Source organism: Mesoplodon mirus (genome assembly GCF_964341445.2).
Source record: "Mesoplodon mirus genome assembly, chromosome: 14".
Classification (NCBI taxonomy): Eukaryota; Metazoa; Chordata; class Mammalia; order Artiodactyla; family Ziphiidae; genus Mesoplodon; species Mesoplodon mirus.
Window position 1 is genome coordinate 19,398,018 of NC_138990.1, and position 27,196 is coordinate 19,425,213.

At 45.4% G+C, this 27,196-nt stretch overlaps 1 protein-coding gene across 50 annotated transcripts in view; it reads left to right on the forward strand.

Moving 5' to 3' along the window:
- Positions 1 to 2,979: 2,979 nt before the first annotated feature.
- The window catches only part of MAP4K4 (mitogen-activated protein kinase kinase kinase kinase 4), a 179,126-nt gene continuing 154,909 nt past the window's right edge, over positions 2,980 to 27,196 (forward strand). For 40 of the 50 annotated variants that reach the window (XM_082642900.1, XM_082642879.1, XM_082642880.1 and 37 more), the window contains exons 1-2: positions 2,981 to 3,172; positions 3,533 to 3,598. In XM_082642900.1, the coding sequence (XP_082499026.1) occupies positions 3,116 to 3,172; positions 3,533 to 3,598 (123 nt within the window). In that variant the 5' untranslated portion in view covers positions 2,981 to 3,115. Of the gene's footprint in view, positions 3,173 to 3,487; positions 3,599 to 27,196 lie in introns of those variants that run through there. The other 10 variants (XM_082642927.1, XM_082642904.1, XM_082642913.1 and 7 more) reach the window with 2 other exon arrangements.

The following is a 27,196-nucleotide window of genomic DNA, read 5'->3' on the forward strand; positions in this document are numbered from 1 at the left end:
GGCTCAGAACTTAAGTAACAGGTGCCAGCTTGCATAACTGGTAAATAACAGAACTAGGTTTGGTTTTGCCCCCAGTACAGCATATTTTCCACTAGACCTGTTTGGTGCTATTTCCAGCTAGCTAGAATTTATAATGTTCCAACTTTAACAACAGCAATTTATGAAACTGTCCTACACCCATTAGCAGATTGTAAGCTCTTTGAGGGAAGCAGATTGTAAGCTCTTTGAGGGAAGCAGATTGTAAGCTCTGTCCTGATCTTCCTGATATCCTGGGCAAGGGCTAAGCCAGTGCCTTGCCCTGGGTAGGGACTTAAGAAAAGGTACTAAATTGAAAGTAAGAAATAATTGTCACAATGGTCATATGGGAAAGAGCAGCTTAGGAGAGAGATTTAGACAAAGCTGGGAGAAAGAGGAGTCGGTTTCTGAATTGAACTTGAGGTGATGAAGAGAATTTGGCTAGGCAAAGAAGGGGTTGGTCTGGGGTTGGTCTCAGTGTCATGAGGTTAGAGTTGAGACTGTGAGCCCGTGGAAGGAGGCTGGCTTGGGGGGTCCTGGCGTTTCTGCATCGGGTTCAGCTGTGAACACCAAGCAAGTCAATTAATTTCTTTAGACGTTGGTTTCCTAATGTGTAAAGTGGGAAAAGTAAGAGTACCTACCATTTGGGGTTAATGTGAAGAATAAGGAGATAGTATATGTAAAGGATTTAGCACATTGTTTGGACCCAATACCTGTTACCTATTTTTTTTTTTTGCGGTACGCGGGCCTCTCACTGCTGTGGCCTCTCCCGCTGTGGAGCACAGGCTCTGGACGCGCAGGCTCAGCGGCCATGGCTCACGGGCCCAGCTGCTCCGTGGCATGTGGGATCTTCCGGTACCGGGGCACGAACCCATGTCCCCTGCATCGGCAGGCGGACTCTCAACCACTGTGCCACCAGGGAAGCCCGTTACCTATTATTAATAATAAATACTACTAAAATATTATTACTAGCACTGTGGTCTGAAAGTTCACACGTGCACCAATCTAACTCTCTGAGTAAATTATTTACTTTATACTCATAGATAATTCCATTGCTATTGGTAGATTAAAAAACAGAATTATTTAAAGGTACCACTAAATTCATAGGAACGCTTTGGTTACTATGATTTTCCTAATCAATGGACTCCAGGAGTCCATGAATATATTTTAGCCTTATGAGAGATTCTCACAGTCGAAAATTTTGGAGGGACTTCCCTGGTGGTCCAGTGGTTAAGGCTTTGTTTTCCAGTTCAGGGGGTGCAGGTTCAATCCCTGGTTGGGGAGCTAAGATCCCACATGACTTGTGGCCAAACAACCAAAACATAAAACAGAAACAATATAGTAACAAATTCAATAAAGTCTTTAAAAATGGTCCACATCAAAAAAAAAAAAAAAAGAAAAAAAAGGAAGAAAATCTTGGAAACCAAACTTTTGGGAGGCAGGAGAGTGCTAAACATATTCTGGGTAGAAGACTAACTTGGCCGAATCAGAGACTTGGATTTTGGGACTAGGCTGACCTGGTGAGAATCCCTCCTCCACTTCCAGGCTATGCCTTTAAGAATTTAGGAAAATTCCTCGGCTTTCAGTACTTTGGTTTCCTCATCCCTAAAATGAGGATAACATCACCCTAAGGCTAAAGGAGGGGTTAAATTGATACTGTAAGTAAACCAAGAATTGGTAGACAATGATGATGGTGTTTGTGAAGCCCAAGTAGAAGGGCCTTGGATTTTCGTGAGACCCCTGTTCGCCAAGTGTGATCCCTGTAACAGCAACTCAGCATCGTCTGAGAACTTGTTAGAAATTCAAGTTCTCAGGCCTACCCAACACTTGCTGAATCACAAAGTCTGGAGGTGGGATCGGCAATCCATGCTCTTACAATCTCTCTTGGTGATTCCCGGGCGGGCACTCACGTTTGAGAACCCCTGTGAGGGAATAGGGAGCCATCGAAAGTTCTGGACAGTGGAGTGATAGTGAAAACAATGACTGCTGTGCAGACCATATATTCTTGTTTAACAGGATGAAACTGCCTAACTGCTGACTAGCTTCCAGAGTTGCCGGAATAAGCCCGTCTGTAGGTCCTCAGTGATCTCTAGGCACAAAACTTGGGTTAGGACTCCTGGCCCCCGACACGGTGCTCAGCTACTGAGTGAGGTGCTCCTGGGCACAAGGCAGCTGGAGGAGCTGCTCTGGATTCAGTTTCGCTGAAAGTCTCGGGCGGGACCCGGCAGCCGAGGGATGCTCAGTGAAGCCCCAACCGAATCAGGCCACCGGTTTAGCCCGGAAAAGAAGAGAAAGGACAAGAAAACCAGGTAGGGAAACCGGAAGCGAGGGTCTTAAGGGGACAGAATCTGGCGATGGGGGATGGGACGGGATGGGAAGAGCGGGAGAGGGGGCGGGGCCGGGAGGACCCTCCTCCTCGGGGATGCCGGCGGGGCCGGGCGCGGCGGGCGGGGCGGGGCTCCGGGAGGGAGGGGTCGGCCCGCCCCTCCGCCCGGGGGTCCGGGCCGGTTTCTCTTTGTCGCGGTCGCTCCCCCCGCTCCCCCCACTGCCCCTCCCCGCGCACCCGGCCCCGCGCGCGGCCGCCGTCCGGGCCCCACCCCTGCTGAATATTCACACAGCGCCGCGCCCCTCGCCCCCCGCCCGGGCCGGCTCCGGGCGCGAGCGCGCTTCCGCCCGCTTTTCCTGCCGGAGGAGGAAAGGGGGAGCTGTTTGCTCTCCTCAGAATACGTTTTCGGTGTCCCGTGTCTCCTCCTCCCGCGCCGCCGCCCCCCGCCGCGCGCCCGCCTCCGCCTCCGCCTCCCGGTCATCTTTGTCTGGCGGCCTCGCGCTCCGGGCTCCACTCTCGGTGGCGCCGCGGCCCCTGGTCCGGGCCGCTCGTGCAGGCGCGCGGCGGGGCGCGGGGCCGGGGCCTGAGGCGCGGGCGACGCCCGGGGTCCTGCCGGCCGCCCCGGCCATGGAGTGAGCGCTGCCGCCCGCCCGCCCGCCGCCCGCCGCCCCCGGCCTCGCCCGCGGGCCCGCGCCACCCGCCGGGCCTCCGACTCCCAGAAACACACCAGAGACCGATTGATTGTGGCCGGGTTTTGGGTGGCAAAAAGGGAAAATGGCGAACGACTCCCCTGCAAAAAGTCTGGTGGACATCGACCTGTCCTCCCTGCGGGTGAGTGGCGGCCGCGGGGAACGGGGCGCGGGGATCCGGGAGCGGGGCGCGGGGAGCCGGGGCCGCGCCCTGGCCGGCCGGGTGCTCGGGCGCCGCCGCGGGCAGAGCCGCGGGCGCGGCGGCCCCTTTGTCTGCCCGCGTCGGCGGGTGCGGGGCCCGGGGCGCGACCCTCCGCCGGAGCCGCCGCCCGGGACCCCGACCCCGCGCGCCCCGACCCCCATCGCGGCTCTCGGGCGCCGGCGACCGCGCCGGGCGAAGCCCACCTCTGTGGTCGCCGCCCTTTCTCTCCAGCTGCCCCGCTTCTTTTATTCATTGTTGTGCTGCTTTCCGATGCTCACCCCTCCCCTCCTTCTCTTCCAGGATCCGGCTGGGATTTTCGAGCTGGTGGAAGTGGTGGGAAATGGCACCTACGGACAAGTCTATAAGGTCGGTGCGGGCGCCTCCTTTGTTTCCCGGGGACGGGTTGAAACTTCTGGTCCGGGGGCGACGGGGAGGCTGATGGATACGCCGCCGCCCGGAGGCCACGCCGCTCGGCCGAAGTTGGGAGAGGGGTCTCGCCTCGCCGTCCCGCTGTTTTTCAGCAGAGTTTATATGCACACTGGCCTGAAAAGACCTCATTTCCTGGCTCTCAGTTAAGGAAATAAGCTCCACTCTTAGGCATGCACTTTTCTCCCATAAAATGGGCAAACATTTTTGCATCAGACAACCTACATTTTTTCCCGTCTTTCCCAGATCTGGCCTTCGGAGTTGGTGTGTTAATTAAAATTCAGTAGAGGCAAGCCTTGCTTGTGATTATCCCAAAACACTGCCTTGGCCTCCTTGAGAATTGTCTTCGTGTTCCCTCGTTTGAATGCTCGCCAGGCGCCCAGGGAGCGGAGTTCGGTGCTACTTGCTTCTCCTTTATAAGCAGCGTACATTCTACTGATGGGTACATGTTTTGGGGAACCGGGGAACGGTGTGTTTTTGGGCAACAGGGGCAGGAAGAATTACAGTGTGAGGATTATACGGTCTGAATTCCAGGAATAACCTGTTTGACAGGTGTGTAATTGAAACAGAAATGAGGCAAAGCCCAGGTGTGGAGAGGGTGCCCAGATTTTACACCCTCCCCAGGTCTTTCTCTCTCTTTTTTTAATACCCGCCCCCTCGCCCCCAACAGTAAATGAAACTAAAAAATCTGGAGACTCTGAGTCGGCCCTGAGTAGCTGACACCTCGTGAGACTAACCCGTGCTGCGCATTTTATCCAGTGCACATTCTAGAGTTTATGAGCAGCTCTAGGTAATGGAGGCGCAGGCCTTGAACGTTTGAAACAGAATGGGGAATTCTCCCTCTCCTGATTTGTTTCTTATTACTGAACGCTTTCTCAAAGTTATCTGCACCGGGGCTGTTTGGTAGCTGTTAGTGCTTTCTAGCTGGGTGCAAGGTTGGGATAGAATTAAAAAAAAAAAATCTTGTGAAGCAGGGCTTTGTGGTTCGCTGTGAAGAACTGTCATTGTCTCGTTAAAAATGGAGGTGGTGGGGGTTGGAGCTGACTGTAGACATTTTCTTCGCCCAAATTAAGTGTGGATCCCATTGTCTGTTTTCTGCTCTGAGAATAGGGTTTATCTATCTCTTGAAAGCCTCTCCCCAGCCCTGACTTCCCCTGGCCTGGGCTGTGTCCCTGCCTGTGGCCTGAACTGGATGGAGTCAGTATTCTGAGGTGATCTCAAGTGAATCAGCATGTGTTTTGTTGGTTAACTGTTGGGGCCAGGGCCAGATTTTTGAATTTGAAAGAGAGCCCTGTGAGCTCAGCCTGCCGGGCTCAACTGAATTTGGAAGCTTTTGGGAAATTTTGGAAAAGATTGTGTTGCAACTCCCTGAGTGGTCTGCTAACTGGCTGAAAGATGTTCTTTCCCGAGCCCCAGTGTTTGTTTAAGCACCAGTCAGTTTTTTCTAACCCAGTTTTTCTGGCCAAATCCGAGTAGTGAGTGTGCCCTCATCCAAGTGAACTAGCCAGAGCCTGTTTTTGACCTGGTTACACAGTAGTTGGATTGTTTGGATCTTCTTTGGTCAGTATGGATGTGAAGGCTGGTGAAGTAAACCAGAAGCTAGTGAAACCTGAATGGGTCTTAAAGGGTTTAAGAGCTGGGGGTTCTTTATAGGAGCAGGTGGGGCAGGTTCACTGCCGGGGGTTTCCCCTCCTCCTTCCCCCTTTGGTTCCATCCCCTCTTCCCCCAATCTTTTGAGATAGATTAACTGAGCACAACATTTGGGGGAAGTTGGGATCCCCAACATTTGGGGATTGTGGCAGTGACCCGGCTCTCTGGCTCTTTCCCTATAAAGTCAGTACAGTTGAGGAGAAATTCTCAAATTATGCAAACCCAAGGAATTAAGACGTCTGTGCAACCGTGCCATACAATCACGAGGAAGAGTGCTTGAGAGTTTGCTCGCCTGCAGTTGTTTTATTATTATGGAGAATTTGAACCAGACACTAGGGAGAGAGAGATCACCGGTTTAACAGTTACCAGCACGTGACTTATCTGGTTTTGTCTGTAGTCTTCCCTCCCTCCATCCATTATCTTCACATAAAACCCAGATACCATTTCACCCATAAATACTTCAGTATGTATCTTTTTTTGTTTTTTAGATAGTCTCAATGCTGTTCTCACACCAAAAAAACTAATTTCTTCCTATCAAATATTCAGTTTTTTTAATTGAAGTATAGTTGACTTACAATGTGTTAGTAAGGTGTACAGCAAAGTGATTCAGTTTTATATATATATAGACACATGTGTGTGTCTCTATATATTTATATATATATATTTATGTTTTTCAGAGTCTTTTCCCTTATATGTTATTACAGAATATTGAGTAGCGTTCCCTGTGCTACACAGTAGGCCCTTGTTGGTTATCTATTTTATGTATAGTCGTTTGTATATATTCATCCCACACTCCTAATTTATCCCCCCCACTTCCCCCTTTGGTGACCTATAAGCTTGTTTCAGATATTCAGTGTGAACGTCTTCCTGATTATCTCATACATGTTCTCTTACTATCATGAGAAGCTGTTTCATATTTATGAACCGATCCTGGGAAGTTTAGTCTTAGAGATGGTGGAAGTAGCAGAGACAGTTAACATTTCCATTCTCTTTTCTCTTTAAATGTGTACTTTCCAGAACCGTTTACATCATGCCTAGGAGTTTAGGATTCTTGTTGGTACGATTTGCATATGGTGGTTTTGGGATTAGATTATTGACACTGTAGCATTTGTTTACCGTTGCTAAACATCCATTAGTGTGACTAGCATCAGAGTTTGGAAAATACTTGTGTCTAATTTGTTTTTTATAGAGAAGCTTTTTTTTTTTTTTAAACATAACTTTAAGTGAAACACCTGTAAGCTGAACAACCTGTAGTCCTAATTTATTTCATTGTTATATTTTCTATTTTTTGTTTTTTTCTGTGAACTTTTTTAGTGATAGTGGTTGCTTATTTTTAGAAGACTGTGTTTACATGAAGTGAATGAGTCGAGAGAGGGAGTTTTCTGAGTTTTGATATGTTCTATGAAAATGGCTTTCTTGGGGATAGTTTATAATTTTCTCCATCTCTGACAAAAGTGGTAAATAGTCTGGGTATAGTTGAACAGTATGTAACTTTATCTTTAAAAAGGGACCTGAGACACAGGCTGTATTCTATTTAGAGAAATTTATTTTTTGCTTTAGGTTTCTGAGAGATCATAGGGAAGGATACTCATAAAATGTGAAAAAGATTGTGAATTTCTGTTCGCAGGGTTTCATTCAGAGTACGATATATTTATAAAAGAAGTGTCTGTAAGATGATCTTGTGCATGTTGAGTAGATACAGTGAATTTTAATTATTTTCATCAAAGGGAGAAATGATAATGTGAAAAATCCAAACCAGAAATGATAGATCAAAGTTTGTTTTTGGAGTTTGTTATTTTTAACGTTTATTTGGCCATTTTTGTTTTTTCTTGGGGTGGCTACTGTTATTGTGCATTTTGCAAGCGTCCAGTGGCCACTGTTCCAAAATGTCTTGGCTAAAGGCAGGAAAATCCTGCATCTGGAATGGCATGGTAGGGGGCCCGAGGGGAAGTTAGGGAGTTGAGAATCCAGCAGGCTCAGTGCCTGGAGTCAGGGCTTACTCACAGGCCAGATGGAAAGAGCATCTTGATTCTGACCCTGTCTGACCCTGTCCTTGGAGGAGAGGGCCTTGGTGGACTGGACACCTTGAAGGTTGAGGAGGAGGCTACGCTAGGCCCGAAGATGGTAAGCAGAGCTAACCTGAGAGTTGGCCACCTGTTAGGTGCTGTGCTAATGCTGTCCCCCTCTTTTATTGAAGAAAGGGGGTATGTGTGGCCAAAGGGCTGAGGGTGGCCTTTGGGAATGGTAGTAGGGCTTGGGGGTAGTGGGGATCTCGGGGAGGGGTTATGCGTGTTGGCATTGAGGAGGTCCATCATTCCCTGGCATTGAGGTGCCATTGAAAGTTTTGTCGGGATTGGGGATCCCTGGGAGTAGGAGATTTGGTCAGGTGAACTTTGGGGAAGGAGCAGGTACGGTGGTTGGCCTGGGGCAGTGGTCTAGGAGAGAGGAGGGGAAGGCAGGCCAGGGCAGGGCAGTAGAGAGAGGAGTGTTGGGGTGAGTTCTTGGACTTTGCTCCTTGCTAAATTCACTCCTCTGCAGGCTTCCGTGTGACCCTTTAAACGGGTCCACTGTTTGCCTGCTAGATTAGGAGGAGCCTTGGGATTTGTGAAAGTGCTAAAATTGCTTTCGATTGCTCAGCAATAAAGTGCCGTGTAAATTGTGTAACATTTTGGAGCAAGCACTTAAAATTTTGGGAGGGGCGTTCTGCAAACGTTGCTTTGTCAGGGTGACGTCTCTTGTTCTTAAATGGAGGTAAAGACTTCCACTGGGGCAAAATAAATTTTGTAGAACTAGATGTTTTCCTTAGGAGGAGGGTTGATCGGCCTCTGAGTGGCATGTACGGACTTGTTCTGAGACACAGAGTCCTTCACGCTGGAAGGATTCTGGCCCTGGGTTAAGGGAGGGGGGATGAAGCAACCCTGTTGAACACACATAGGTGTGTGACTCTCTTAAAAAATATCAACGCAAACTTCCAAAAACTGCTTTGGCCCTAAACTAAATCAGGAACGTCAAAAGCCTTGCAGAAAAACCAACCACCAGATGAAACCCTGCTCGTGATAGTTTTTTAACTCCTTATTGCTTGAAACTCTGTAATACAGTGTTTATTTGCATAGCTTGCAAACTTGTATTTTGCCTTTTTTCTTGACCAATTTTGGATCTATGTCTGTTTCTACATGTTGACGTTATCTGGGGGCACTTTTGGTACAGTGTGTGTGTTCGTAGATTTTTGTGGATTGACCTTTGAAAAACAAAGACGATTTATGAAAAAATACATCCTACTTTGGAGATAATGAATCCCTGAACAGGTGTGCTAAGCCAAGGAATAATCTAAGGAGTTTCATTCCCAGGGAACTAAAAATACTATAAACTAAAATACATTTTAACCTAGAGATGGGTGCTTTGACACATGCATGTCATACGTGGTCTTTTGTTTCTTTGCTTTCTTAGTAAATAAGTACTTGCGTCTGGTTGTGAACAGCGCCTTGAGCCGAGACATTGCCACCCTCAGAGCATCAAGCGCTTTCCATCTCTCAGCTGCACCGGAGTTTAGATGCCTGTGCTTCTTATCATTAGTAACAGTGCTTTCACTTTCTCTCTGTTCCAGTGATTTAAATTGGCAGACAGCAGTGCATGTAATTGATTGTGCAAGTGCACTGCTTTTCAGACCCAGGTGGTTCCGGTGCTGAAGCAGGACTGTTGCCCAGAGGGCAGCACTGATACGTGATACTGTGGAAGCTTCACTCTCATCTTACAATGGAAAATGTACAAAAGTTCAGACTGTGTGGCCATCCGCTGTATTGGAGTCAAGGACTTAATCTACAGCGAGTTCTCAGGATCAGACACTACCTATTTAGAATTTGTGATAATTTTACGGGTCAAAACAATATTAGGTCACCACCTCACCCTTTAAAAATCAGTGTTTTAAAAACTTTGTTTCTCGCACAAGTAGCTAGATATATAGCTAGCGGCTTGTGGGTCATCCTGTAAAGTACTCGCAAATAATTGCTTTGAATATTTACTACAAACAGATTTTTTGTGAATTCAAGTTGGTTTCAATACTACTATGAATTACCAGTGTTAAAATATTAAGATATATTTAATATGTAATTTGGGACCTGATTACATAGTCATTGGGACGTGATTATCAGAGGGTATAGATTACCTAGTACTTTTGGAAGATTTGATTGACAGTTGTTTTGCTGTAATAATATGATAACACAAGAATTGAATCAGGATACATTTTTTGGACTTAGGGAGGGATGGCCAGGAAGAGAACGGAGGCCAGGGCAATGTTATATTACCAGGGACCAGCGTGGCAGCCAAAGTCTTAGGTTTTTATGATATCCTGTTAGGAGGCTGGCTCAGTGATGAAAGTCCGCTGGCATCATTCAGAAGAGACGTGAGTGATGTGTTGGCAGGGATAGAGTTGCGAAGCCCTGTTTTCTGTCAGAATTTCAAAAGGAAGGACAGAATGGTAAGTTTTAAGGACTTCTCAGAAGTTCGAAAAACTGGGATCCTAGAAACGGACATCTGGGTAGCATTGTGAGGAACTTAGAACTAATGTGGGGACACCGGTTAACCATACAGGGCTGCTTTCCTGCCACTTACAGTACCCACTGTGCTGCTACCCCGAGCTGGGCCCTGCCTGCCTGGTCGGGGTCCACACAACGGAACAGGAAGCAGGCAGTGTGTTTACCCTCCAGGAGTGCAGGGAAGACGGGGTGGACACAGCGTGCCAGATGTGTACCATCAGATGTGTACCATCCTGTGATGGCTCCGTCTCCCCAGGCCCTCCACCCAGACACAGCCCGTGTGCCCGACCCCAGAGAGCTTTCCAGCCTCCGCAGGGCCGAAATAGTTCAAACACGTGACCAGAAAAGCGAGGTGAAAAAGTAGACACAGGAAATGCCAGCCTGCATCTTTTTTTTTAATATTTATTTTATTGAAGTGGAGTTGACCTACAGTGTTGTGTTAATTTCTGCTGTACAGCAAAGTGATTCAGTTATATATATTGCACATTCTTTTCATATTATATACACATTCTTTTTCATATTCTCTTCCATTACAGTTTATCACAGGATACTGAATGTGGTTCCCTGAGCCATACAGTAGGACCTTGTGGGTTTTTTTTTTTTTTCTGGCTGCATCACGTGGCATGCGGGATCTTAGTTTCCTGACCAGGGATTGAACCCGGGCCCCCTGCAGTGGAAGCTTGGAGTCCTAACCACTGGACTGGCAGGGAATTCCCAGGACCTTGTTGTTTATCCATTTCTATATACGGCATCTTTTTGTTATTAGAATCAAAGGACATCATGTCACCCAGTCAACTTGCTATAAAAGTTTTTCCGCAGTTGTCAGTTTCCGAAGTTACCTGGTTGTACCCCAGTCAGCAGAGCGGACCTGCGGGAGCGCTGAACTGGCAGGATCCAGTCTGCACAGGGCGCTCTGTGAGCCCTTGGGCTGATGTGTTGCATTAGCGAGAGAATTGGGGGCCTTGTCCATGAGGAGGAGGGAGCCGGCGCCCAGGCTGCTTCCCTCTTTCTGCGGAATTGGCCCTCTATCCCTGGGGCATTGCAAGTATCTCAGATATGGCCAAGTGTTGACAGGTTTTCCTATTCAATTTTTAATCTTAACTAATTATTAAATTATTAAAAAGGAAAAAGCCCCCACTTTTATGCTATGGCTTAAAAACTTTCTTTTCATTATATGGCAGACAGGACCTTCAAACACTTGCCAAAGTTAGGAATGCACATAGTTGCAATCAGGTGACAAACTAAAGTTCTCTTATCAAAACTGGGAGTTGTCCGGGACTTCCCTGGTGGAGCAATGGTTAAGAATCCGCCTGCCAATGCAGGGGACACGGTGCGCGGGCCTTTCACTATCGCGGCCTCTCTTGTTGTGGAGCACAGGCTCCAGCCGCGCAGGCTCAGTAGTTGTGGCTCACGGGCCCAGTTGCTCCGCGGCATGTGGGATCTTCCCGGGCCAGGACTCGAACCCGTGTCCCCTGCATTGGCAGGCAGATTCTCAACCACTGTGCCACCAGGGAAGCCCGACATCTATTTTCAATGCTTTTAGTTGCTCCATTTGAAATTGACTGCTGTATTTCTAAATTATACGCTTACGTGGCTTTTTCTTGATTTATCAATTTTGTACCCTTACTGACTTCTCGTGACGGTGGTTACAGTTCTTGAACTACTGGTGTGGTCCCACGTGAAGAATTATCTATTATACTTGTCCCCCCCCCTTAAATGAGTATATCATTATTTGGGGTTAAAATGATAATTGTTTGTATTATACTGTTTCTCTCTGAGCCAAGCAATCTAATATGATTACATTTTCTTTTTTAAACACTCCTTCCCCCTTGTGTTGCCTTTTTCGTTTGCTTAGTTTTCCATGTACTTGTCATTACTTTCCACCTCAAATGCCCTGAAAGTTATGTCAAGTACCGAGCAAAGTTAAGCCTTTATCAGCGGTTTTTCTAAACACTTAAACACGTTAGGTGATTCATTGTTTCAGATAACCTGTAGATTCTGCTTTTTTCTCCCTGGAGGGGAGCTGGCCAGGTATGCTTGGCCTCCCATCTTGGTGCATAGCTCTGTTCCTGGACCATCTGTTTCCTGGATGCCACAGTCTTTTTTTTTTTTTTTTTTTTGGTGTACTGCCTTTCTTTCCTGAAGCACATCCTCCAGTGGCTTTGTAAGTAAGGGTGCCTGGGGTGTAAAGGTTTTAAGTCTTTGGATGACCCAGAATGCTTTTGTTCTTCCTTTATGTGGGATTTATATGTTAGCAGGTGGAAAATATTCTAGGGTGAATATTCATTTTCCTCTTGGAATTTTGAAGTCATTGGTCTTTTTTTTTTTTTTTTTTTTTTTTCTTTTTGCGGTATGCGGGCCTCTCACTGTTGTGGCTTCTCCCGTTGCGGAGCACAAGCTCTGGATGCGCAGGCCCAGCGGCCATGGCTCACGGGCCCAGCCGCTCCGCGGCATATGGGATCCTCCCAGACTGGGGCACGAACCCGTATCCCCTGCATCGGCAGGCGGACTCTCAACCACTGCGCCACCAGGGAGGCCCAAGTCATTGGTCTTTTGAGTGTGACCTGCTTTAAACTTCTTGGGGAAGCTTTCAGGATATTCTCTTTATTCCTGGTGTTCTTAGATTTTATGAGTGTCTTGTGTTGTCATTCACTGTTCCAGGTGCTTGGTTAATTCTTTTTCTTAGGAGCTGCCCTTTTTCTCTGGGAAATGTTTTTTCTTCCCCTCCACATTCCCTGCCTTCTCTTTCTGAAGTCCTGTGAGTCACCTCTTTGATTTATTTTCTTATCTTTTCCTCTATTTTTGTCTTTTTGTTCTACTGAATTTTTAGCTTTGTCATATTTTTAATTTATAAGAGAAGCCCTCTTTCACAATTTTTTTATTAAAAAAAACCGCGTCTATTCTTTCGTGAATTTATCTAATCTCTCTGAGGATACTGAGTATAGATACAGGTATTTTCTTTCTTTTGGTTGGTATTCTTGTGCCTCTGGCATTCCCCCCCCCCCCCCCGCCCCGCCATTTCCTCCAGATTTTAGTTTTCCTATTTGTTTATTTGGGTTATTTACTTTTTTTATTATTTGGCCTTGCCATGTGGCATGCGGGATCTTAGTTACCCAACCAGGGATTGAACCTGGGCCCTCGGCAGTGAAAGCCTGGAATCCTAACCACTGGACTGCCAGGGAAGTCCTGGGTCTTTGTCTTTAATGCTGAAGATTGTCCTTAAATACTTGGAGATGGGTGACTCTGCTCATATTTGACTGAGGCTCTAGCAGTGACTTGGAGGCTGCTGACTGCTGGTAATTCCGTTTAGGGAGTGCAGGTGGGCCCAGTATATTCTCGTGGATGGGGAACCCCAGTGCTGAACACCTGAAGGGCTTTTCTTTGGGGTTTCTCTAAGAAGAACGCCCAGAAGCTTTTCCTGCTTAGGGGCCGTGCGTGTGTTTATTGGCCTGTGGGGCTCAGGTGGAGGAAGGAGGCTGGAGATGTACCGTCTGATATCTTAGCTTTGCAGCCCTGTGGCTTGCTGCTTTCCCTCCTGTCCTCACATCTGGAGCATTTCTCCTTCAGCTTCTTCAGGGCCTGAACCTCTGGTTTCCTAGTGGTGTGGAGTGACGTGGGGCAGCCGCCAGACTGTGAGGTAGAGAAGGGGGGCCTGGGGCGCTGTGCCACTAAGTGTCCCCTCTCCTGATTTTAGCCTCATACTTCGTTTGGTATCAGTTGCTTCCAAATGAGGATCTCCTCAGGGTTCTGTGCAAATTGCCTCACTTTTGGTGTCCCCTCAGTGGGCACTTAGATTATAACTTTTTTCTCTTTGCTCCATCCATTTAAAAAAAAATTATTTATTTATTTGGCCGCACCGCGTCTTAGTTGCGGCAGGTCGGCTCCTTAGTTGAGGCACATGGGCTCCTTAGTTGGGGCATGCAAACTCTTAGTTGCGGCATGCATGTGGGATCTAGTTCCCTGACCAGGGATCGAACCCGGGGCCCTTGCATTGGGAGTGTGGAGTCTTAACCACTGCGCCACCAGGGAAGTCCCTCCATTTTTTTTTTAAGTCGTTTTTTTCCTTGCATTTTATTTTATTATTTATTTTCTTTTGGCCGCACCTTGCCGCATGCAGGATCTTAGTTCCCTGACCAGGGCCGAACCCGTGCCCCCTGCAGTGGAAGCGTGGAGTCGTAACTGCTGGACCACCAGGGAAGTCCCTGCTCCATCCATATTTTAGCGGTCAAAACCTGATAGTAACAGTCTGTGCCGTCATCTCTTCCCCTTGATCTCTTTATGCTTCTGTTTACCTTATAATCATTTTTATGGGAATGAACCCCTGTGACTCATGGGATCAGTCCCCCAGACCAGGAGTCCATTAGAAGGTGCATCTTTGATTTCACACCTGTGGCTTTGTTCAGGTGTGGGCTACATTTCATCCGGGGCAGTAACCACAAAAACAGCAATGCCGACAACAAAAACGAAAACAGGAGTGGAGCAGCGCCTTGCGCTGATACTTAAAGCGGGAGATGCACCCCAGGGACGGGGGCCGTGCGGGCGTGCTGGGTGGGCATCCCCAGGCTCACCGCGGTTCCCCACCAGCCTCCAGGAGACACGGAAGTTTGTTCAACGGGTCTGTTTTTCTAAACAGCTTTATTGAGGTGTATTTTATATATCATGGAATTCACCCGCCTCGAGCCTGCATTTCAAGGGTTTTTAGTAGATGTACTCAGTGGCACAGCTGTCCCCACAGATCAGTGTTCAGCACTTCCATCGCCCCAGCAAGGCCCGTCCTGCCCTTTCACAGTGAACCCCTGTTCCATCCCAGAGCGTCAGACAACCGCCCGTCTATTTTCTGTCTCCATAAATTCGCCTTTTTTGAACATTGCATATAAATAAAATCATGCCACGTGTGGTCGCTGGTGTACGATTCCTTTCACTTTGCATAATGCTTCTGAGGTTCGTCCGTGCCGCTGAGCGTGGTAGTTTGTTCCTTTTTATGTCTGGATGGTGTCCAGGGTATGGACGGGCTGTGTTTTGTCCACCAGTTCGCCAGCTGATAGACGTCACGGTTGTTTCTAGATTTTGGCTGTTGGGAGGAGTGCCTTCAGCAGGTGTTTGGGCCTGGCATCTCAGAGGCTTTCAGAAGAGCTGCACCTGGGAGCCTTACATAGAAGGAGAAAAGAGGGGGCATTGGTCTGCTTGGGTCTGCCTGGGTCTGCCCCTTTCTCGTCAACATAACTCAGCATCTCCCGGTTCTGATGACCCGGCCGCCTGTCTCTGCTTCCCTGAAACCTTTACCTTCCCCACTCTCAGTATTAGTCATCACTGCATTTAGGTCATTTCTTGAAACATGAAAACAGTTTCTTATCGCCATAAAGACAAACTGTTCACTATCAGTGAGGTCATTGGTATCAGGAACTAGACCAAACCGGTTTTTCCTTCTCACATTTTATTGGGGGATTCCATTGTCAATAGCCAGCCCTTTGCCATGTGATGCTAAAGACTGGAGTTTTCCTTTATCTGAGACAGAAGCTGTTGACTCACCAGGATTTGAAAAAACATAACAAAATCTATTATCTTTGGTCAGAAGGACGTATACCAAGTTAAATAAATGATTTATTGCGTTACATGGGGGAATACAGTTGCTCATTTGATTTTCTTCAGGTGTACCTTTTAGAGTATTTTTTTCATCTTACATTCTAAAGAACTTTTTTTTGAATTTTATTTTATTTATTTTTTTACACAGCAGGTTTTTATTAGTTATCCATTTTATACATGTTAGTGTATATATGTCAATCCCAATCTCCCAATGCATCATATCTTTTATTGGGGGCTTCAATGCATTCAGATCAAATCTAAATTTAATGTTAGTATACTTTTGGAAAATTTTTATACTTAGACCTGTATTCTTACCTGTTTATGATACTAAGTGAATACTGTTGACAGCCAGAACCGTTGCCCCATCAGTAACTCTGGGACCCTCTATGTTGCGGTGTAGTTTTGCTGACTATTCAGTTTGGAGATCTCAAGTCAAAGACTGAATATTACCCAAGTCAGGGTTGTTCATCCAAGGGACGGACGAGTTATTGGGATCCCGAGTCAGGCAGTGAGGATGGCCTGGGGCCGAGGATGGCTCAGGTGGCGCAGGATTCACTGAGTGTGTTCATTCACCTGCGGGGGCCTGCCTGCAGTTCTAGGGCCTCTCCTGTTTGAACTTGGCATCTCTGTGTGTCCATGTGCTCCTCATCCGTTCTTGTTGCCCCTTCCCTTAGTTGCCAGAAAAGACTTGTGAATGTTCAGCCCTTTACTCTTTAGTGACTTGGGGGCTTAGTATCTGGTTTGTGTGTCGCTGTTTGTGAGATATCTGAGCCTGCTCTGCTAGGCAGCACTCCTCTCAGTCCTGTTACTCCAGAGCTCACTGCGGACGTGGTGTGTGCCAGGCATCCCTCGAGGCTCCGTGTTGGTGGCAGTGGACAAGAAGAGCGGTCAGCGCGTGCCTTGTGCAGCACTTAGTTTGAGGAGGAGGATATTGCAGATGGGGAAGAGCGGCCCGTAGCTAAGCTGATACAGTAGCCACGTGGTACACAGTGAAGCTTTGTGGTTTAAATTCAGAGTCTCTTGTTGAGGCTGAGATATCTGGGTGAGGGGCGTGGAGCTGATGACACATCATCTTGGTTGATAGAACTCTGAATAGAGATAGGAGGGGTGTGTTCCATTGATTATGGTAATTGCCTGCCCCTTTCAGTTGCCTGGAGCATCTGTCTCTTGGCAGGCCTTGCATCCTTTGTCTGCTGCTGGTGTGGTGTCCGGACTGTCCTGAGTTAGATGTTAGCAGCTCTTGGTCGAGCACCCTCAGCATCCCCATAGAGAGTAGGGTGGGGAGTGCGCTCTCAGCAAACCTCAGGGCGTCCTGTGAGCAACACGTGGTGCTCATACTTGGAGATGGATGGCCCAGAGAGGGGGGGGACACGTGGTGGGATGGTTAGCTGCCGGACCCCTGACCTTAGGGCTGCAAGCGACCTCTGTGAAATGGGAACACTGGTGTACAGACAGCCTTATGATACTCAGATAGCTTTTAATAAGTTTCTGGAGTTCAGGTTATACAAGGAAATGATTTCAAAGATGAGGTTTTGCATTTCTTTTTAGGTGCTATGTATTTGCTTTTTGATAATACAGATAAAAGAATTTTCTTTTCCCGAGCTTACTGAATAAAATGGTCTTGTGGGCTTTTTTGAAAAAAATTTAATATCGAGTGAAATATTTCTAACCTTTCTCTAATCACACTAGAAAAAGACCTTTTTAATTGCTAATGCCAGCCATCAAAATGTGAAGAAAATTTTGTTTTATTTTGTTTAAACAAGACCTCTGTCAGTCATCAACCCCAAGGTTGAATTAGACATTTCATCAGTTTGCTACTCATTAGCTGAAAATATATTTTCTCTTTTTTACTTACTATATGAAAAAAGTGATTTAAAATGCTAAATTTTATATAGGATGTTGATTTTTTTCCGTGACCTTTCTTCTTTCATTTCTTTCTGGCTCTTTCTACTGAGGACTTCGTCTCTTTGGTAGTTTGTCATTTTCCCTTTTTTCTTTCTTTTGAATTAAATAATTGAGTGTTGTGATTCCATTTTCTGGCTTATTAGCTGTAACTTCTACTTTATTGTTTCATACATTACTTTAGGGTTTATAGTACACACTTGTAACCTATCACAGTTTACCTTCAAATGGTAAATACTTCATATGTAATATAAGAACATTACAGTAGTATCACTTCTGTTTCTCCCTACCTGGCCTTATAGTATTTTGTTATATATTTTACTTTTATATATGTTATAAATCTCAAAATATATTGGTGCTATTTTTGCTCAGTCAGCTATCTTTTAAAAAGATATAAATAGTAAGAAAAAACCCTAATACATGTACCCATGTGGTTGTTAGCATTTCTGGTGCTTTTCATTCCTGGTGTAAATCCATATTTCTATCAGGTACCATTTTCCTTCTGCCTGAAGGACTTATGTTATCATTTTTCGTAGTACAGGTCTGCTGGGTGATGAATTCTTTCAGTTTTCGTATGTCTGAAAATTTTTGTGCTTTTGTTTTTGAAAGATATTTTTGCAGAGTATAGAATTCTAGGTTGCTATTTTTTTTTCCTTATCTTAGAGATGTTACTCCACTGTTGTCTGACTTGAATTGTTTCTACTGAGAAATTTACTGTCCTTATTTTGTTCCTTTTTACATGTCATTTTTTTTTTCTTCTTCTGACTGCTTTTAAGAGTCTCCGTTTATCCCTGGTTTTGAGCAATTTGATTATGATGTGCCCTGGTGTACTTCTCTTCACGTTTCTTGTGCTTGGGGTTTGGGAGCTTCTTGGATCTGTGTGTTTAGAAGTTTCATAAGATTTGGAAGATTTTTGGCCACTGTTTCTTCAATTCTTTTTTTTCTTCCCCCCTCCCTTCTCTTCCCCCTTCTTGGTCTTGGGGACTCCCATTGAATGTTTATTAAGCCACTTGAAGTTGTCTTGCAGCTCACTGATGTATCTTTTTTTCTTTTTCTTTTTGTGCTTCATTTTGGTTAGTTTCTTTTGCTATGCATTCATGTTAACTTTCTTTTTCATTGTTGACTCTGCCATTAATCCCATCCCATGTATTTTTCATCTCTGATGTTGTATTTGCATCTCTAGAAGATTTGGGTGTTTTAAAAATATTTTCTAGATCTCTACTTTTGAACATATGAATACAGTTATAATAGCTGGTTTAGTGTCCTTGCCTATAATTTTGGTATCTATGCCAGTATTGGGTTGGTTTCAATGGATTGTCGTCACTGTTGGTTATGTTTTCCTGTCTGGTAATCTTTGAGTGGATGTGAGACATGAATTTTACCTTGTTGGGTGCTTCCTATAAGTATTCTTGAGCTTTGTTCTGGGGTGCAGTTAAGTTACATGGAAATAACTTGATCCTTTTGTGTCTTGCTTTTATGGTTTTTGTTAAGGAGATCTGGATCAGTGCTCAGTCTAATGCTAGTTATATCCCACTGCTCAGGCAAGACCTCTCTGAGTTCTCAATTCCCCATGATTTATGAGTTTTTCCATTTGTTTAGTGGGAACAGGCACTATTTCCATCCCTGTGTGAGCACTTGCACAGTTCCTTCTAATCCTTTTGAATGTTTTTCCCCCCAGCCTTGGTAGTTTCCTTTGCACGTGCTGATCATTACTTGGATGAATATACAGGGGACCCTTTGCAGAGCCTGGCGGTTCTTCTCTTTGTGTAGCTCTCATTTCTGGTATTCTCACTGGAGCTCTAGCTGTCTAGGTTTACCTGGACTCTTAGCTCCTGCTCCTCAACTAAGGGAGTCTGCTGAGCTCTGCCTGGGTTTCCTCTCCCTGTACCGTGCCCAAAAACTTTATAAAGGGAGTAAGTTCAGGCAGTTGTATGACTTACCTCATTTGTTTCTTATCTCAGGGATCACTGTTCTTCCTTGCTTGATGTCTAGTTTCTTGAAAACCTTTGTTTCTGTAAATTTTGTATGGGTTTGTTTTGGTTGTTTCAAGGCCAAAGGTATATCCAGTCCCCGTTAACACCATCTTGGCCAGAAGTAGATGTTCAGTGGTATGTCCGCTCTGTCTCTGTATTCACCATTCATTCATTAGGAGGCATCAGCAGCATGACAAACTGAAAACAACCCCTCCCCACTGCTTTGATGGGAATAGTGGTGAGTAGGAGGAGAACAACCTTGGATTTCAAAAACACCACTTTGAAAAAAAAGATTTATAGAGACGTAATTCAAACACCACACTGTTCACCTATTTAAGGTGTCGAATTCAATGGCTTTTAGTATATTCCCAGAGTTATGCAGTCATAGCCACATTTTAGAACATATTTGTTGCTGCAGAGATGAAACTGCATATCCCGGTCCTCCTATCACTACCTTTCTCCCTTCCTCCACCTCAGCCCCAGGCTACTGCTGATGTACTTTCAATCTCTATAGATTTACCAATTCTGGACATTTCATATAAATGGAATCAAACAATTTGTGTTCAGTGAACACGTAGCATGTGTTCTAGGTTCATCCATGGTGTAGTATGTATTGGTACTTCATTTCTTTTTGTTGCAGAATAATGTTCCATTGAATGGATACACTGATTTTACCTGTTATTCAGTTGATGGGCAGGTGGATTGTGTCTACTCTTGGACTCTTAGGAACGATGCTGCTATGAACATTTGTGTACAAGTTTTTGTATAGACTATATTTTCATTTCTCTTGGGTGTATGTCTAGGAGTAGAATTACTACTGTTATGTGGTAATGACAAAGGAACTCAGTTTCGTTGGAGGAACTGCTAAACTGTTTTCCAAAGCAACTGGACCATTTTACATTCCCACCAGCAGTATATGGAGGATTTGGTTTCTCCACCTCCTTTTGCCAATACTTGTAATTATGTGTCTTTTTAAAATTACAGCCAACCTAGTCGTATCTCATTTTAGTGGTTTTGATTGCTTTCCTCTGATGACTAATGATGTTGAGCATCTTTTCGTATGCTTGCTGGTCATTTGAATATCTTTGGAGAAGTGGTATTCAGATCCTTTGTACATTTTTAATTGTGTTATTTGTTTTTCAAACTTTTTGATTTGTAAAAGTTCTTTATGTATTCTAGATACAAGTCTTTTGCCAGATGTATGACTCGCAAAATTTTTCTCCCTTTCTTTTGAGTTGACTTTTCACTTTCTTGACGGTGTACTTAGAGCACAGAAGTTTTTAATTTTGATAAAGTTCAATTTATTTCTTTTGTTGCTTGTGCTTTTGGTGTCATATCTAAGAAACTACTGCCTAAGCCACGATTATGAAGATTTACTCCTTTGTTTTTCTTTTAAAATTTAAAGTTTTAGCTCTTATGTTGAGCTCTTTGATCCACTTTGAGTTAATTTTTGTGTAAAATGTGAAGTAGGGGTGCAGCTCCATTCATTTGCATGTGGATATCCAGTGGCCCAGCATTGTTTGTTGAAAGGGCGATTCCGTTCCCACTTAGTTGTAAGGTACACTTGCTTTGGTACACTTGTTTTGGTACCAGTTGACCTTAAATGTGAGCGTTTCTGAACTCTTTTTTTTTTCTTTTTCTTTCTTAAATTTCTGGACTCTAAATTCTATTCCATTGATCTCAATATTTATCCTATGCTAGTACCACACTGTCTTTTTTTTAAAACATATTTTAAAATTTATTTTATTTATATTTATTTTTGGCTGTGTTGGGTCTTCGTCGCTGCGCGCGAGCTTTCTCTAGTTGCGGCGAGCGGGGGCTACTCTTCGCGGTGGTGCACGGGCTTCTCATCGCGGTGGCTTCTCTTGTTGTGGAGCATGGGCTCTAGGCACGTGGGCTTCAGTAGTTGTGGCATGCGGACTCAGTAGTTATGGCGCATGGGCTTAGTTGCTCCGCAGCATGTGTGATCTTCCTGGACCAGGGCTTGAACCCGTGTCCCCTGCATTGGCAGGCGGGTTCTTAACAACTGTGCCACCAGAGAAGCCCATACACTGTCTTGATTACTATAGATTTGCAGGAAGTTTGGAAATTGGGAAGAGTGAGTTCCCCAAATTTGTTCTTCAACAGGACCTGCTGAGTTTGCTAATCTTTTTACTAATGACTGACCCTGGCACATACTTTCAAAGCACTTTTTTGGCACTTGACACAAGCTTTGTGAATTGAGACTTACTCCTCTCATGATGAAAGATTTACTGTTTTGCAAACTAATGTCTTCATACACATGTCCATATCACACAGATGGTAGACCGCCTCCCCACCCCCGACTGCCACCCTACTATGTTTGTGAGAGAACAAATCTAGAGTGTCTCGATTCCTCTTCCTCTTGCAAATGCATTAAGGAATAATTGGATAATGTCACTGAATTCTTTCAAAATCTTTATAAATTAAGTACCATATAGCACAGAAGAGGAAAATATAACCATGTAAGGAAATGGAACCAAGTCAAGCTATCTAGATATGAAACAACTCTACCTAGGTTATTTTATCATTTCTTATGAAATTTTCACTGTAAAAAGTCTATTCCAGAATACGTACAAATTACATACCTAGATAACATACCATCATTATCAGAAAAGTATAAAGAAGTATGTTTCTTAAGGAAGATCAAAGACCCTGGCTCCGAACCACTAAGAAATAGTTTGCCTTGAACCTCAAGTGTTGATTAATCAAAAATTTCTGTTAAACCAGAGTCTTTGGTATGCTTAGAATATTTCATCTAGGAGGAAAAATGTGCATTGTGAGCCCAATATTTCAGTTTGACAATGATAAATGAAAACGTTCCTGCCTCTATCACCAGCAGTGACAAATACCCAAAGAGCTTTTCATTGCAATTACATTGAAACTCAGCTGGCCTTGGGACAGGGCAGGTTGTTGAATATCTTTAGCAGCCTCACTCATACGATGCAGATAAATCTCAAATCCATCCCAGGGTGATGCTCTTAGAAACCATAGTGACATCAAGGAACTTTGGAAATCTGATGGTGCTACATGAACGTTAAATAATGGTCTTGTTAGATTTAGTTTAACACTTATTATTTGTATACTCTCAAAACATAGTTTTTATTTAACTTTTTAAACTGCTTGTTTATAAATATTAGCTAAAGAGGAACTACCCAGAACACAGGTTTCACCTGAGCAACCTGCTCAGAGTAAATTACAGGGAAGGAAGCTTTTGCTAAAATGCATTTCCTCTACTTGTGAAGAAACTGTTGAGAAATAAACTTTAACTCTGAGAAAATTATGCCATCTCTCTGCAGCGTGTTTATACTTAAGGGACATAATTATCTTGTTTCAAATTAGGTTCTTTGAAGAAAGGACCCTCTCAAGAAAGCCCCTCTCCCCACAAAAGACTATAAGAAATATATTCCACAACTGTCTTCTGTAACTAATTGTAAGAACTCTGATTTCATCAGCAAACTGTGGGAAAACTATGCTTCCTGTGAAGTTCACCACTGATATCAACCAACCCTAAATAAGAATGGAAATTAAAACTCCTTTAAAAAAATTAACTAATTAATTTTTGGCTGCATTGGGTCTTCATTGCTGCGTGCAGGCTTCCTCTAGTTGCAGCGAGCGGGGGCTACTCTTCGTTGCGGTGTGCGGGCTTCTCATCGCGTTGGCTTCTCTTGTTGCAGAGCATGGGCTCTAGGCGCGCGGGCTTCAGTAGTTGTGGCACGCGGGCTCAGTAGTTGTGGCTCGTGGGCTCTAGAGCGCAGGCTCCGTAGTTGCGGTGCATGGGCTTAGTTGCTCCGTGGCATGTGGGGTCGTCCCAGACCAGGGGTCGAACCCGTGTCCCCTGCACTGGCAGGCAGATTATTAACCACTGCGCCACCAGGGAAGTCTCAAAACTCCTTTTAAAAATCATTCGTGGAGTTCATTTGACCATTCTGACAGTTATTTCCACACATACTTGTTGAATGTTAGGGCTCTAAGGAGGCTTGAAGATGATCTATTTCAAACTTCGGTAAAAGAATGGGTCTAAGATTTGTCCTAAGAGACTCCAGACCCTTCCCCAAATCAGAGGCCTCGTCAATCACAGAGATGGGACCAGAACCCCTCCTCCTAGTTAAAAATCAGTTTGAAAAATTACTTGCCATCCAACATTTCTTCTATAGGAATTCCCCAGTAAGTTTTTCATTTTTCAGAGAATGTAATAAAAATATGGGGCCACGAGAACCATAAGAAGAAATGTAAGTGAACTCCATACCTGTACTAGTTTGCTTGGGGTCCCATATGAAAATGCCATGGACTTGGTGGCTTAAACAATAGACGTTTGTTTTCTCATGGTTTTAGAGGCTAGAAGTCCAAGATCATGGTGTTGGTAGGTTTGGTTTCTGCTGTCTGGCTCTGCCCTCACATGGTCTTTCCTCGTGCGGGTGCCTCCCTGGTGCCTCTTTGTGTGTCCACGTTTCCTCTTAGAAGGAAATAACTTTGTGCTCATAAGTACTAATGGTTTATTAACTAATAAATTAGGAATTCCATTTTTTAAAACTAAGAAATACACGTGGTCTTCTATTCAGTTATGTAGCATATCCAACCCCCAGATCACTGCAGGCTCTGTTCTAGAGCATGGAGATACAGAATTGGCAAAAAAGACACAGTCCATGCTTTCATGGAGTTTAAGAAGACAGAAAGTAAATATATCAGGTGGTGGAAAATGCCTCTTTCAGTTGCCTTTACTGGGTAACAGGCCACCCCTGAAACTTAGTGGCTTAAAGCAACCGTCATTCTATTTGCTCAGGATTCTGAGGGTCAGCACTTGGGGCTGGACCAGGCTCTGCACGGTGGTTCTTCTGCTGGTCTCTCCTCCAGCCCCTTAGGCCCCTCAGGCAGCTGTGGTCAGCTCACCAGGGGCTGTGGAATGTAAGTCCAGGGCTGGCAAACTTCTTAAGTGCCCTGTTGTTTTCTCTGTCATGTCAGTTCTCTCTTTCTCTTCCCTTTGTCCTTCATTAAGGAAGAGTCAGAAGGTTTTGGATATTGTGGAAGATTCCATTTTTTGGCATTGAGATGGAGAGAGAACGCTGACCTTTTTAATATCTTCATTTTACAAAAAAGTCTCATCACCCATTAATTGCAGTGTTACCACATGTCCTGTTTTACAGCTGGGAGTTAGGATTTTTTTATCTGTGTGCTTGGATGGGATGGTAATAGGAAAAGGATAAATAAGTCCTATGTTGGCTGTGGTTTTAGGGGCTCAAATGCCTCGATTCATGTGTGGCAACACTAGACCTGCTTTTCTTAGCTCAGCAGGAAATGAGAGTCGGGCCTGGAGGAAGTCATGCATCCCCACCTTGTAGTTGGCAGGCTTCTCATTGGCTGTTTAGGAGAGTAAGTGAAGTTTACTTCCTTCCCCAAAATGCTGATTATGAAGGGGAAGTGAGATCCGTCCACAGGTAAACGAACCAGATTGTGTCTGATGTGTTTACGCGTCAGAAGATGAAGTTTGAAGATGAGTTCAGTTCTTAGGAAGAAGAAAAGAAATGGTGGGATTTGAGGGTTAAGTGCCTGAGGTTAAGACTCTCTTACTGTGATGCTTAATTTCTTTGCGTGAATTGATTTTTCACTTCAGTGGGTCAGACACGTGGGGAGTGTCTGGGGGACACCTTCTGCAGTGTTTAAAAGTTGATGGTATTCTGCAGACTGATTTTGGTGGCTTTAGAAAAGAATCAGGATGTGCTAAGCTCAGTGAGGACTCATTAGCCTTTGGTATACAGTAAGGTGATCGTCTACATTAATGGAAATGGACAGGTGGAGACTCACAAGAGAAAAAATGCTGACATTGCAGGCTGGACGGATTCGTGGGAGTTTTGGAACCAAAATGATTTATTTGAATGAGTAAAGAGAGGGGACATCTTGACAGTGTGTTCAAAAAATAATAGCTATCTTGAGTACTGACTCCACGAGATTTTTGTATATATATGTTTCCTCATTTTTATCCTTATGTCACATACGAGTGATTTGTGAGATTGAGTAACTTGCTTATAGTGACATAGCTAGTGGGCAGTGGAGAAACTGGGCTTTAAGGCCTTTCAGTCTCGACTTAAGTCTCGCACTTACCCATTTGCCAGACTGTTTCCCAGGGTACTGGCAGGTTGGGTCAATAGGTGTGACCAGGCGGGAGGGCTTGGGGCCCTGGGTGATGCTGGGAAGAGGGGTGGGTGGGAGTAGGGGTGGGATCGAGGGGCAGAGGAGGGCAGAGGTTACTGCTCTGGAAGTTTCCTTTCCCCCCAGTTTTCTGTGCCTCATTTGGTGCTTCTCAGCCTTCACTGTGCACTGGAATCAACTGGGGAGCTTGTTAACATGTAGATGGTCCTTCCGCGGGTCTGTGATGGGGCCTGAGAGTCTACGTTTCTAATATGCTTCCTGGTGACGCTACAGCAGCTTCACAATTTGGATAGTAAGGACCTAGTAAGAGGTTCCAGGAAGTGGTGGTGGTTGGCAGCTGATTCAGACATTACGTTGGGGCACAGCTGTTAGGGTGGCTTAGTTGGGCTGGGATTATGTTGGATCTGTGTGGTGTCAGGTGTTACTTGGGTCGATGTTCTGTGAAGGGACCGTAACATTCCGTTGGGACCCTAGCTGCTCTGAGCACCGCAGGATGTGGATGTAGGGAAGGCTTCTGGAGATTCCGTAGCCTGACCCCGTAGGTGACAGGTGAGCAGTGAGGGGCCTTGTGGCCTGGTCTGGACTAGGGTCTCGGAGAGCTGGGGTCTCCCCTGCCCCTACTCCCCCCTCCCCACCCCCCCGGCTGCTATCTCTCTCTCTCTGTCTGGATTGAAAGTAGTGCAGTGGGGCGCTCTCCCTCCCGCCTCCACCCGTTTGGTGATGTGGTGACGTGATAAAAGTCAGAATAGGAAGCCGATTATGATTCTCATTCCATTTCAGTTTGCAGTGCACTTCGTGGTACAACAGGAAGTGTTTCAGAGGATAAAGGAATGAGCGGAGTTCCTGGGTGAGGTGCTTGCGGAGTGGCCGGGGGCTGGGCACCGTGGCTGAGCCCCGGAGAAGTTTCCAGTGAAGTAGGCCCCGCCGGCGCGGTGCCCTGGGGGGCTGCAGACCCCAGCGAAGGCCTGCTGGAAGGCAGGTGGGCTTTGAGTTGCGGTTGGAGGGCGGGGAGGCAGGTGTGAATCTCATCAAGTGGAGAACTCGGGAGAGACTCACTTTTTGGTTCTTGATCACCTGCTCTCTTGTAAAATTGGGAAGCAGGCAGTAGACAGTGTCACTGTTGAAATAGGAACATTCAAAGCCCTGGCTGCGAGCGAGCAGAGGGCAGCTCTGGAAGCGGGGCCGCTGCATGGAGGGTGGGTACAGCCTGCAGATGTAGAGTCAGGGCTGTGGAGGAAGAAACGAGGGAAGAAATGGGTGTGGGCGGAGAGATGTGAGGCACAGTTGTCCTTAAGTGTGTGTCTTTTGTGGGGATAGTGGGTGAGGCCAGTGGTTTTTATGTTGATGTCTCAGAATCATAGGATGGTCGTTCTGGAAAGAACTGGAGAGAACCTCTAGTTCCCCCTCCCTCATTTGCCCAGAAAACCCCCAAAGGACCCAGAGAGCTGGAGGGAACAGTGGCTTACTTACAGGTGAACCAGCCTTGGAGGAGATTGCCAAAAGGGCTTTGGCGTTTTTGCCTAAAATGACCTGTTGACACTCTCGCTTTCTCTCATCTTACTCATTAAAAAAAAATACGCTTTTACCCCGTGACTGTTACATGCAGGCACTGTGATAAACATGGTGCTTTTTGTCATGTTCCTTTGACTTTCAAATGGTGCTTCCTGAAAGTTCAGATATTCAAGCTAATTACTTCAGTCACCTTTTGTTAGTTTGCTTAATGTGAGAATAAT